The 13,239-nt window shown below is 38.7% G+C and overlaps 1 protein-coding gene across 1 annotated transcript in view; it reads left to right on the forward strand.

The window, feature by feature from the left end:
* The window catches only part of SLC9A3 (solute carrier family 9 member A3), a 53,498-nt gene that overhangs the window by 27,306 nt on the left and 12,953 nt on the right, over positions 1–13,239 (forward strand). The window contains exons 6-11 of the mRNA XM_019509144.1: positions 378–409; positions 2,509–2,711; positions 3,498–3,587; positions 6,371–6,441; positions 7,055–7,184; positions 11,279–11,394. Of these exons, the coding sequence (XP_019364689.1) occupies positions 378–409; positions 2,509–2,711; positions 3,498–3,587; positions 6,371–6,441; positions 7,055–7,184; positions 11,279–11,394 (642 nt within the window). The remainder of the gene's footprint in view (positions 1–377; positions 410–2,508; positions 2,712–3,497; positions 3,588–6,370; positions 6,442–7,054; positions 7,185–11,278; positions 11,395–13,239) is intronic.

Genomic DNA, 13,239 nt, shown 5'->3' on the forward strand with positions numbered 1-13,239 from the left:
TTTTTAGTTGATCTAATAGAAGGTATCACATCTGAACCCAGAATTTTAGAGTTTTGTATTCCTCTTTGCCTTAGTTTCCGAGAATTCTTAAAGTCACAGTTTAATTTTTTTGTCACAATTTGATAGCTTGGATGGCAAAGGGAAATACATTACAAGTGTTATTCAACAAATGATGGATTTCTTTTCAGGATAACTTTCTGTGGCATCTGCTGTCAAAAATATGTCAAAGCTAATATTTCTGAGCAGTCTTCTACCACTGTGAGATATACCATGAAAATGATGGCTAGTGGAGCTGAGACTATTATCTTCATGTTCCTGGGAATTTCAGCTGTAAATCCTGATATCTGGACCTGGAACACAGCTTTTATACTCTTAACATTGGTCTTCATCTCAGTATTCAGAGTCATTGGTAAGATAAACAATTTTCCTGCTGTAGTCATGTATTAAAATTTGGAGTCTTGTTGCAACAACATACTTTCATGCCACAGAGTATCTTGGAGGCTTGTACATATGTAGCTTTCATTATTTTGGGTTAAGGTTATGACTGTTCCTTAGAAAAAGAATGGATTCTCTAGTAGACCTCATCATTCACTGAAATGATGATAGTTTTTAATAGGATATGTGAGGTGGCACACCTGATTAGTCCAAGGACTAGTTCCTTGAATTTTCCTGCTGTAATGTACATCATTGATGTGTTAGATAGATGGGGATTTTTGTTAGAAGCTGCAACCTAAAAAAAAACCTTGCACATTATATTAATCATGTCTTTACTCAGCCATCTCTTTCGGTCCAATAATTAAGAGCTTGGATTAAGCTAATTTATTTATTTAGGTACGCTTCGTATTTGGAGCCTGGTGACATAAGAGGTATATACATTTTCATCTCAGATTCACAGTCATAACATGGAGATAATTTCCAATGATTGGTGAAAAACAAAGAGTGAGTGTCTTTTAGTTGACACCAGAGTCACCCCAATTAAGAACCAATGATGCAGCACAACAGTGGTTCTCAGCTGGGGCACCGCCAAATTTGAAACATTGTGGAAGGGTGCTCTGATTCTAAAAAGGTAGAGAACCACTGACCTGCACAAAATAAGCTTGGTGTAATTTCTTTGTGAGTGTGTACAACAAAATACACATGCATTTTTTACCCAAGAGTTACCAGATCATGTTACACAGCTGTCTTTTTTGCAATATCACAACACTTAACAAAACAGTAATTAAACAACATAGATAGACTTGACTAATAGCTATACTATAGGAATATGCTTTATTGTTATTTGGAATTTTTATTTATTTGAAACTAATTCATATGTATAGTGCCAATACAATGATATAATCCCAGTTACTTTGTTGCACACTGGATGTCTACAGTAGCACAGGAACTCATTCTTTTTTGTGGGGGGGACCCTCCCTATGTCTGTTCATTTCTAGGGTATTCTGCCTAGGTTTTTGCTGTTTTCCACTTACCTATGTCCACCTATGCCATTTTACTAGACTTTTTTTAAACTTTGGACTTCTATCATTTTGAGGTAATATGAGAAAACTAACACCATCACTATAGTTGCAGTATAAAAAGAAGGGAGCATCTCAGTGCTGACCATCTTTTTATAAATGTGATTACCAAAATCAACAATGACAACAAGAGTGGAAAGCTATTAAACTACAAAGTTGACTGAAATTAGTGGAGGCCTGGTGCTGCTGCCTTACCTAATTATGGCTCATGTTCTCCTGTAGGATTCACAGCAGTGATCTGACTATATTTACAAAGATCTGTTTTACTAGCAGATGGTGATCATAGCTGTGTTTGTTGGAACAAAAAAGACTGCTTCCAGCTAGAGGTGACCCAAAAAGGAGGACGCTTGCTAATTGCCACCCATAGCATGCACAGCATCCCTTTATGGGGATGCCTCCAGTTACTCATCTGGAAGCAACGTGATGTTTTCCACTTTCTTGAACTCTTGCTGAGGGAGCCTCTCCACAGACCCGCGGTGTAGATGGAGTGTTGGCATAATGCCACTAGTGTATGGTCAAAGAAATCAGTGGTATAGCTTCTTCAGAAGATACTAGAAATTCATCTCTTCTTCCTTCATTTCATTTCCAGTCTGATGTGCATTGTTCAGTGCATTGTGTTGCCAAGGGCCTCCTGAACTGGGACCCTTATCACCAATGGTAGTGGAGTGCCCTGGTGAAATCCTGGCTAACGGGAGTTTTGCCATTGACCTCAAATGAACCAGAATTTATCCAGTGGGCCCACGCCAGAGGGGCTAGCACCCCTCATCCAACTCCTATATGACTCCCATCACTGGCCCTTAGTTAGAGCAGGATTTCTGGCTGCCAGGACAAGCTGCATCTATTTCCTTTGATTAGAATTGAAGGAGAAGGTCACAAGGGCTGCAAGGTGATTATAAGAAGAAAATCATAAAGGTAGAAAGGGATTTTGCTTGTAAGAGATGATCAGACTATTTTTTGTGACATGTGGATGAGGCTTTGACATTTGTGTTTATAGGGGTCGTTATACAGACGTGGATTCTAAACCATTACAGAATGGTCCAGCTGGGAATAATAGATCAGGTAGTGATGTCGTATGGTGGATTACGTGGAGCTGTTGCTTTTGCCCTGGTTGCACTTCTGGATCAGGACAAAATGAAAGCGAAAAACCTGTTTGTCAGCACAACCATCATCGTTGTGTTCTTCACTGTTATATTCCAGGTAATATAGTTACTTGATCTGGTTTCTTTACGAAAAAGAGGAGACCCCCAAAAGGCATGGTGGTAGCACTAAATTGAAAGCAGCTCTCAACTGTGGCTTATATATTGTTTCAGCGAGCCAGAAGCATAATTGGCTTTATAATTTTAGTAACAAGGATCCCACTTTATGCTTTCACATGGCACCACATGGGACAAAACACAATTTTCTCTGTTCTAAAAAATGTTCTGCCTTGAATGAAGCGTATTAATAGAGTTCAAATTAATGGCATCTTTCACGTCCACTGAATAAGTAGAGGGGAGCAGTCATTTCTTGTTTACTACATTTTCAAATATTAAAATGCTTTACCAAGCATCATCCTAAGCACAAGGTTTAGCTTCTAAACAGGGAAGTGCTGTATAGACAGGACAGGGAGGAGGGGAAGGGAAGGGAAATCCCAGCCCTCCAGCAGTAAATAGGAGTTTTGCCTCAGCAGGCCCAAAATGTCACTGAGCATACTCATACTGGAGTGTCCCTCATGTCACTTATATGAGCTCAGACTTTTCATAGAGTATGATGTTATTTAGCTTCTAAATAAAATTACAATTTCCAGCTGAAGAAATCACCATTGACTCTACTGGGGGCTATGCTACACAACATCTGAGGAGGTATCTCAAAAAAAATTAGTGTTCTTAGAGTCTTGGTTTTGGAACACTGGACAATTTATTATTTTCCTATAGCTTAGAATAGGTGTCAAACAGGTTTCTAAAGTGATAGTTAAAATGTTTATTGTAATGTCTCATTGTGCAGGGTTTGACAATCAAGCCTTTGGTCCAGTGGCTGAAAGTGAAGAGAAGTGAACACAGGGAACCAAAACTGAATGAAAAGCTCCATGGCAGGGTAAGGTTTTAAAAGCACTATCCCCAGGGTTCATGGTTTGCAATAGAAACTATTAGCAGTGGTGGGGGAAAATAGAAAGACATTTCTAAACAGGTTATCAAGAACCTTTCCTTTTTTGGTCTGAAACTTTTACTGAATTGAAATATTGCTGAGTTAATTGGGCCCGTAGTGCTTGCAAAATCAAATTGTTTGATTAAGGAAAGATGTATGAAATGTACATTTACATGTATAATATACACCACAGGCTTTTTTCTCAGTTTGTTGATTATGTGAGGGTTTTTTCCTCAGTAGTTAAAACATTTCTCTCTTTTTTTAAGTCACCTGCAGATTACGGGCACATCCTGCAGTCAGATAACTGAATAGTTGAAATAATTGGCTGTAATTTCAGCCAGTTTTAGAAATGATGGTTGGGTTGGCCTTTTTGTCTGTTAAGTGCATTGTGCAACCCCATCTATCACAGATAGACCATCAGAAACAGAAAGCACTGTGGAAGATAACTTACCCAGCCTCTGAAACAGTGGAGATGCTATTTATTCTTCCTTTGGACAAATTAGTAATGGCATCTTGACTTTAGGCTCCCAGGATAAAGTAAAAAAACAAAAAATATTTTACAATTCGCTATTTATGTAAGGACATAATAGGCTGAGCAATGAACTTGCAACTTGCAAAATTGTTCAGCCCTGCTCCTGAGAGAGTCAGAGGACTCCAATTTGAACATTATCAAACAGCTAAGATGTTTATGCTTACTCTTGCTGGTCTGTTGAGATGGCATTTGTTTTGAAGAGAAATGAAAGGAAAGCTTCATGAATGCCCATGAAAAAGCAAAAACATGCAAGCCATCTGTAAATATACATTCATCTTTTATTCTTTTTTCCATCAATTAAAACGCTATCTAGTCACATTTTTGTCAGGTGCCTTTGTGCAAGTAACAAGCTACGGGTGAAGTGATGCCATTAACCAGATTCCTTCGTTGGGTCCAGGGTAACATTGCACCACTACAACAAGAGTCCCAGTAGATATTGTGTCTCAGGGCAGCTCATTGCCTCCAGGAGCTTGTAGGAGGTGCAGCCCTGTGCCACCCTTAAAAAGGTAAAAATACTGGCCCTGGCCAGTATTAGATAGGTATCTTCCTTATATCACCTTTCTCTGAACATCTGTGGCTGTGTTATATATTTGCCGAAGTCACATTTCGCATTGTAGATATATTCTATTCAGTAATAAGGCTAATCAAGTGCAACAGTCACCCAATGCCTTATTCAAAATCTGTTGATTAGTAGGTCCCCTAAAAGCAGTCAGATATTCAGGATAAAGTTTTTAGAAACTATGCAAACAAAACACCAAATTCTGCTCTCAATCTTATTGACCTAAATCTGGGGTCAGAGTAATTCCACATAAATAAATTGAGTTATACCCTTGTCAGTGGCTACAACTGCACAAGCAGCGGACTGCGCAGTTGTCACTGCACAGTTATTTAGTTCTTGCATAAGCAAGTATGAAATGACTGAAAAGTAATTGGTGTTACTGCGCAATGAGCTACTGCTCAGTAGCTTGTTACTACTGCACAGTAAGAGCATGTCATGGTTAGTGTCTGGCAATGCTACTGTATGGTAGCAACAAGCTACTGCACAGTAATGTCTCAGCTAGACATGTCCAGTTATTCCTTTTTTTTTCCTTTATAAGTGCATAAGCCATTGTTACTGCCTCTTCTAAGCCAGTTAGTAGTTTCACACTCTGCATCCTTTTAGCTGTTTGTCCATTCTTTTAGAGAGTAGACATTTCCCTCAGCAGAGAAGGAACAGCCATCTTTATTTTAACTCTGCCTAATACTCAATACCTGGGGCCAAGTTTTGTCCTCAGTGGCTGCATCTACACGAGTGGAGTACTGCACAGTTGTTACTAAATGACTGCACAGTAACGCTGGCGCAGTACCATCACCGTGTGGTTTTTTTCCAATGCTACTGCACAGTAGCTCATTGCTACCTTGCAGTAGCATTGCCAGGCACTAACTGTGACATGACGCTATTGCGCAGTAGTAACAAGGTACTGAACAGTAGCTCATTGCTACTGCACAGTAGTGTCGGGGAAGAAAACTGCGCAGCAACAGTACTGTGCACTAACACTGGTTACTGCACAGTCATTTAGTACTTGCATAAGTATCCAGTGCATAAGCAAGTACTAAATGACTACACAGTAACCAGTGTTAATTCGCAGTACCATTGCCACATGTTTTTTTTTTGATGCTACTGCACAGTAGCAATGAGTTACTGCTCAGTAGTGTCATATCACAGTTAGTGCCCAGCAACACTACAGCAATGCTGGTTACTGCACAGTCATTTAGGACTTGCACAACTGCACTGTCCTCTGCTCATGTAGACACAGCCACTGAGGACAAAACTTGGCCCCAGGTATTGAGTATTAGGCAGAGCTAATAATAAAGATTGCTATTCCTTCTCTGCTGAGGGAAATTTCTATTCTCCAAGAGCATGGACATGGAACTAAAAGGACACAGAATGTGAAACTACCAACTGGTTTAGAAGAGGGAGTAACAATGGCTCATGCGCTTCAAAAGTGTGGGGGGGAAAGAGATGCAAAAGTGAGATATGATACAAGAGGAATAAAAATGAAAGTTAAAAACAGAATTTTCCATCTTTTACTTAAACCTATATAAAACAGGAATAATCAGTGAGCTGCTTACATACGTAAAAAAACAAAAAACAAAAGCAGCACTTTACTTTAAACCCCATGCGCTCCATGTGACATTAATACTATCCTTATTTTCCTAGGCTTTTGATCATATTCTTTCTGCTATTGAAGACATATCAGGACAAATAGGACATAATTACTTGCGAGACAAGTAAGTTATGCTAACTGCCCTTATTTTCCTGAATTGGAATAGTTAAGGAAATGGGAATGTTATTTAAAGTAGTGATAGTGTTCCTCTACCAAATGGCAAGGAAAATGGATGTTTGTGAAATACAGTGCCACAACTAAGGCTTTGGATGAAGTTTTCAAATCTCATCATTTAGAGCAAGGGATCTATTCCTGTCAAATCTATTTGGGAGGAAAACCTTTGCATATTTGAACTGGAACAAAATTATAGCCTCTCTGTGGCTATAATTATAGCCTCTCTGTGGCTATAATAAACAAGTAAGTAGTCAGAAGCAGAAAGATTAGATAGCAGTATTCCCCAGTGTATCTTACTGATTTTGAAACTAGATATTGGATAGTGTAATCATAAACCGATTGCTGCTTTTATTCATCAGTAGCTACAACTGGTGGTTGCACCTCACAAAAGACTTTTTTTTTAAATGCCTAACTTCCACACAAAGTTTTTTCAAAAACATGCTTTGCTATATTTAGTAAGGTGCACAAAATGCTTAGTGTCCAGGAATGGCTGCTCAGGCTAAAGGGAAAATGCTGTAATTGTGATTGTTTGCCACTGCTAAAAGTTTGTTTTAAATCATTAGGTGGACCAATTTTGATAGGAAAATTCTCAGTAAAGTACTGATGAGAAGGTCGGCACAGAAATCAAGAGACCGGATTCTTAATGTTTTCCATGAACTCAACCTGAAGGATGCCATTAGCTATGTGGCTGAGGTACTTCTAAGCAATTTCTCTTGCTCTTAGTAATGTCATCTCTCTTTTTTGTAGATTTTACACACACACACACACACAAGATATTGCCTTTGGTGTATTAGGGGAGAAGAATCTAAAGCAAATTTCTTTTCATCTATATTTTATGTATGCATAAAAGGTATTTTAAATGCACTGTGGCCTATTATTACCTGTTTGTGTGGTTTCCCTGTGTTACCCTAATTCCTCGGTGCCCATGTGCCCTCTATATGTCCTGGTACTGTTGTGTTAGGTGTCACTTAGGAGCTGTTCACCAGCCTCACCTTGCATTGAGTAGTACCATGATTTCACTGGGATTATGCAAGTGTGTACATGATATCAACCTCTATAAATGTGTCAGAATCTGTTTGAAAATCTGACACCAAAAGACAATTTTTTTTCCTGCACCAGCAAATTCAAAGTAACTTAAGAACAAAATCCTTTTGCAATGGTTCTCCAGCTTTCACATTTTGTGAGCCACATTGTAAAACGACACTCTTTTTGAGGGACCAACCTCTCTTCTAACTCACTACCCCTTTCTTGTGTGAAATACAAGGAAGAGCTTTAGGAATGACCAAGTTCACAGCTCTCATTCTGAGAACCAGAAGCTTACAGATATCCTACATTTCTACCAATCTCTAGGCACTGACAGACTGGGATACTATCTTTATAGCCTCATCTTCCTCCTGTTGTGATTCTACATCTTGTGACTGTGATTATGAGAAGGTCTAGTTAGTCCATACTCTTGCACTTAGCCAGTCTTCAGCCAGTCAGCTAGACCCACATATGAATTGCCAGGCAAAAGTTTTTCTACATATAGTAGTCACTAAAAAAATGGAGGGACCTAAACTCTTTGTGAAATTGGGCCAAATTCAGCAAATAGTTTTAGATGGAAAAATGAAAAATATTTTGTTAAATATCAGAACCTTTCATTTTTAAACAAATTTTAGTTTCAGAAATGCAAATTTATTTCACTTCCTTGTTTCAAAATAGCCTATTTACTTAAAGTTGACCTAAATTAAAAAAATAATAATGTTGGTTGAAGAAAATGTTTGGACTTACCAAAATGAAAATTAGTTGTCATTTTTTAGAAAGAATTTTCTTTTGATTTAACTTGAATCTAATATTTTTTTCTAATTTATTTGATTTCATCCATCAAACCAAACATCCAGCATACACCCATCGCTACAGAAAGCTTAGGTCAAGGTGCCTTGCTATAGTTGTCGTACATACAGGTGCTTCCCAAAGTATGATGAAAGTTGACTCTTCACAGACAGCCAAACTACCTGTGACCAGCAATTTCTGTAGACAAACATTATGTTTTAAGTGAAACACCTATCCTCTAAAAGTGTTTTGTGCTTCAAGCAGCTCACTGTCCCTTTGGACCTGCCTAATTATTTTATGTGCCCAGTGTCACATATTGACTTCATGAAAGAAGTACAAAAGGGATACCTGTTTACCTCAGGTATTTGGTTTCACATTTTGATTTTTTTCCAGTGTGTCCCTTCCACCCAAATTGGCAACTGCAGTTACTCATTCTTCATATCCGCTGCATGTCAGAGGCAGCAGAGCAGAACAGTTAATGTTGTTATCGCTGTATGATCATCATTAAAGGGACATAGCTGGTTCAGTTGCATTCGCATATAAGGACCTTCAGAAGTAGTGGCCAAAGCCACCTTAAATTATACCAGCCTGCTAAATGAGTTTTACTGAGTTTGAGTCTAGAATTAAGATGGTATGACTCTAAGCCTTCCCAAGATGATCACAAGCAAAGAAGCTGCCTCCCATCATAACCAGGAGGAATCCTTTCCCCATTGTGGTGTAGAGGGAGACTCTTTATGGTTAACCCTGGCTGTCACTGAGCCTAAAAGATAGATCAGATTGGGTGTTATGGACAAAGTTCTCAAGAACACTTCCACTCCCATCTCTCATTAGAAGTAACTCCCAAATGAGTGCTTTTTAAAAAAACCGGAAACTAATTTCCCTTGAGACCCAGATTAAGTGTAAGTCAGTAAAAACAATGTTATCAAAAAATGTCAAGGCAGTTTTGAGTCTTGGATTCTGCCAGAGGGTTAAAGAAATCATATGTGACATTTCAAGAATACATTCATGAGCTTACCTGTCCTTGTGCTGCGTTAGTCGAATTCAATCAAGTATGTGTGAAAGAGAGTGTATATGAGGGAATGTGATTATACACATAAGCCTATTATCTGAAAGGTATTGTCACAGAGTCATTAACATGTGTTATGGACATAGGAGAAGCATACTCTGTGGCTCATGAGTCTGCACTAACACCCTCTAAAATCTGCCCATGAAGGAGAAGCTGCCCTGTGAAGAGTGTAAGCAGGCTGGGCAGCTGACAGATGTACTTTGTGACCGCTGTGGCACAGCACTGGTGTGTGTCTTCACACAAAGCAGCAAAGAACACGCTGCTAACATGTTTACCTGCATCACCCAGGTTTCCTTATCACAGATAAACAGCCATACACACAAAATACTGCTGGTTTGTAACTGTTGCTTTATGTGTACATTGTCTGCTCTCTTTCACAACTGCATTGGTTTGTGTTCTGAATGAAGGAGCTTCAGGGATATCCTCAAGTGCTGTAATCATTTTTTCTGAACCTAGTGTTATACAGATATGTCCTTTGACTACATTACATGCATGTCTGAATGTCCCTTTGCTCATTCCACTACAGATAATGGCACAGATATTGTGTCTTCTCCCCCCTCTAGTTTGGTATCCTGTTACTGCCCATCTTGGGCATTGGCTAGATGGAGTGAGAGCCTTCAACTCTTAAGTCTTACTGACAGGCTACATACAGATTCACAAACCTAGTTCTTTCTGAAGCAGCAGATAATAAAAGTTGGCCCCACATGTCTTAAAAGAAAAGGGAAATTGCCAATGTGATATATAGCCAATGTAAACAAAAATGATTCAATAGCACTTTCAGATACTATATCTTACTTTGCATCTTTCTATTTTGTAATCCTCTTTTTCCTATCTTTATAAATATTTGCTGTCTGAAAGACATGGGGTATAAATTTGCTCCAATGTATTTAGACTTTCTTGCTTGCTGTGTTGTGTGCTTATGGAAATCTAATATGGTCATTACAGAGTATAATTTAAGAAATCACAAGATGATGATGATGGTGATGCTTTATTTTAAGAATGAAATACTTCCGTCTTTGCGGGGATGGATATTTTTCTGTTCCTCATTGATTGTAGGTTTAGCTGTAAAATCAAGTCTAAGGTCTCTGTGCTAACCAAACCCACATATCTGGGATTGGTATCACTACCTGAGAGCATTTTTCATCCCCTACAACTATAACTCCACTCAATGGCCACCAACTTTCTGAACAATAAAATTGCCAAGTAGAAGAGTGAGGTTTGTGAGTACAGGTGACCAAACTTTCACAGGAATTAACTCTGAGGGTAATTACTCTTAGAACTAAAAGCAAAACTCATTTTTTCAATGCATCTTCCACTCAAACATTCTTCCTGCTGGCAAACACACACAGACAGTCAGTGCCAAATTAACACTCGGCTCCTGGCTATGAAGGAAGAGAAAGCTATAATTGTTATTTCTTGGAAGGCATTGCAGTTAGAACAGTAATGAGTACCAATAGAAGAACACAGATATGTATATTCTTCTGTGTTGTGATCTGCTATTTGAAAATCTTTTTGTCCATAATTGAAAATAATTCCTTTTTGAGAAAAAATGGAAATGAAGACATTCAGTGACTCTCTCTGATGGCTTTTTAAGCATAGGTTAGCAATTTGCAAAGAGCCAAGTTCTTGTAAAATCACGTATGCTTTAAACATACAGCTGTAAACTGTGACTCAAATGGCATGGCTGTTTTTCAGTCCTTTGCACAAGGTTGAATTTCACCCTAGGTAAATAAATCACATGAGGAAAAAAATCCTATTACATAAATAAAAATTCTTCCTTGTTCTTTTGTGCTTTGCATCCATGGAAGTTTCAAAAAAGATGGCAAGTTTTCTGATATACAAGTATTAACTTAATATATCCTTTGGCTGAATATTGTAGAGCAATAATGTGCCTTATTTCTTTCACCAGGGAGAGCGTAGAGGGTCCTTGGCATTTATTCGATCCCCAAGTACTGACAACATAGTCAACGTGGACTTCAGCACACCACGGCAATCTGCTGTAGAAGCCTCTGTCTCCTACTTATTGTAAGTCACTTGGATGGTGATTATTTTTGTTTCACTTTTCACTCACATATGATTGCATAAAAAAGTTCATTTGCAAAGTGTGAAAAATGTGATTCACCCTGGATGTAAGATGCTTCCTTCGTGACTTATATTTTGTATTCACTTTGCATTGGAGTAGATGATCCAAAAATATGCAAAACAAAAAAGAATCTCCTGTTCTTTTCTAATCTCATTCCTGTATGCTTTGTCAACTATATTTTTATGAAAGTCAAAAGCTATACATGTAAATAGAAATAGAAAATATCCCATCTACCTGGCAAAAATTAATGTCACTGCATTTTTTTTTATAAAGGAAGCATGGGTTTTTCTTAACTTTTGGAGAATTCAGGAACAGCTAACTAGATTTTACTCAACCTTTCCCAACTTAAAACTCCCTGGTCAAAAACCAGATGTCATAAGTTTCAGCCCTAAAGCTGAATTTGTCAGAAAATGTATGTGCATGTAAATACAGGCCTTATTGTCACTATGATTTTGTACACCTCTGTAGTGAGCTATGTCAATACTATAATTCCACATCCATGGAATTAGTCATAGAATACCTTCTCTTACCCTATCTTGGGGAACTGTGCTCCAGCATTCATTTTAAAACAGCAAGGTTAGCGTCTGTTGAAGCCTGAAACAATAGCATCAAGAGGTATGAATTTGTCCATTTATCTCCATGGGATATCAAGTCTGAAATGAATGCATCAGAATGGCTAAAATATTTTTCTACCAATCATTTTGGAAGAAATGTACTTTTAATATTGAAGTGCTACCAAAAAAAAAAAGAGGGAGAACAACTTTTTCCCCTATTACAGAGAGTATGACATGTAGCAATGGCTTGAAATTACAGCCAAGTAGATGTATCTAGGATATCAGGGAAAAACTTCTTCCCTTTCAGAATAGTGAGGCAATGGAATAGACTGCCTACAAAAGTTGTAGAATCCTCTTCATTGGAGGTTTTTAAGAAGTTGAATAAGCTTTGATTATAGATGCATTGGGTGTTAGCTGTAGCCAAAGCTGGGATTTTGACTTGGGTGTGCTGATGCTCATGCTGAGACTTAAACCCAGAAGGTGCCTATACACGCCCATCGAGGCTGCTCCGACATGCTGTAATTACAATGCTTCGGTACATACTTGATTAGTTGCATCTGCTGGAGTGTGATAATTACTGCACTCCAGCAGACTCCAGAGTCATGTGTATCAGTGTCCTCATGTTTAAAAATGGCGGCAGGAGTTAAAGTGCCCCCGCCGCTTTAGTTAAAGTGCCCCCGCCACCATTTTTCAGAGCAGGGACACTGATACACATGACATTCTGGGCACTTTAATTAGAGGGGCTCTCGCCTCCCAGAGCACATGTATAAACTCCCAGCGGTTCCTGGGAAGAATGTCTTCCTCCTCCACTCAGGGTCAACCCAACTGCCACATATGCATTCAGATTGGCATGGACTCTGAGGGTTCTTGCCTTCCTCTGTAGTGAGGGGCATAGTCCCCTTTCTTGGATCATAGATTTCATAGATTTCATAGACATTAGGGCTGGAAGGGACCTCGGAAGATCATCAAGTCCAGCCCCCCGCCCAAAATATCTCTCGAGTATACAGGCAGTCCTTGGACTTACGACACAATTGTAACACAATACCTTATTTTCACCAAAAAACCCCCAGAATTTTGTACTCGATCAATTATAGATGAGTAATAGAGCTACATTAATGTATTTATATTATAAATAGCAATCATATTGATTTGGAAGGGCTTATTTGAGGTGACTTTGGACTTTTTGAAAGGCTCTTGCTTGGACCTTTTGAAGGGTTCTTGGCTGGAGTCTTC

The sequence above is a fragment of the Gavialis gangeticus genome, unplaced genomic scaffold, assembly GCF_001723915.1.
Source record: "Gavialis gangeticus isolate Ggan-Ray unplaced genomic scaffold, GavGan_comp1, whole genome shotgun sequence".
Classification (NCBI taxonomy): Eukaryota; Metazoa; Chordata; order Crocodylia; family Gavialidae; genus Gavialis; species Gavialis gangeticus.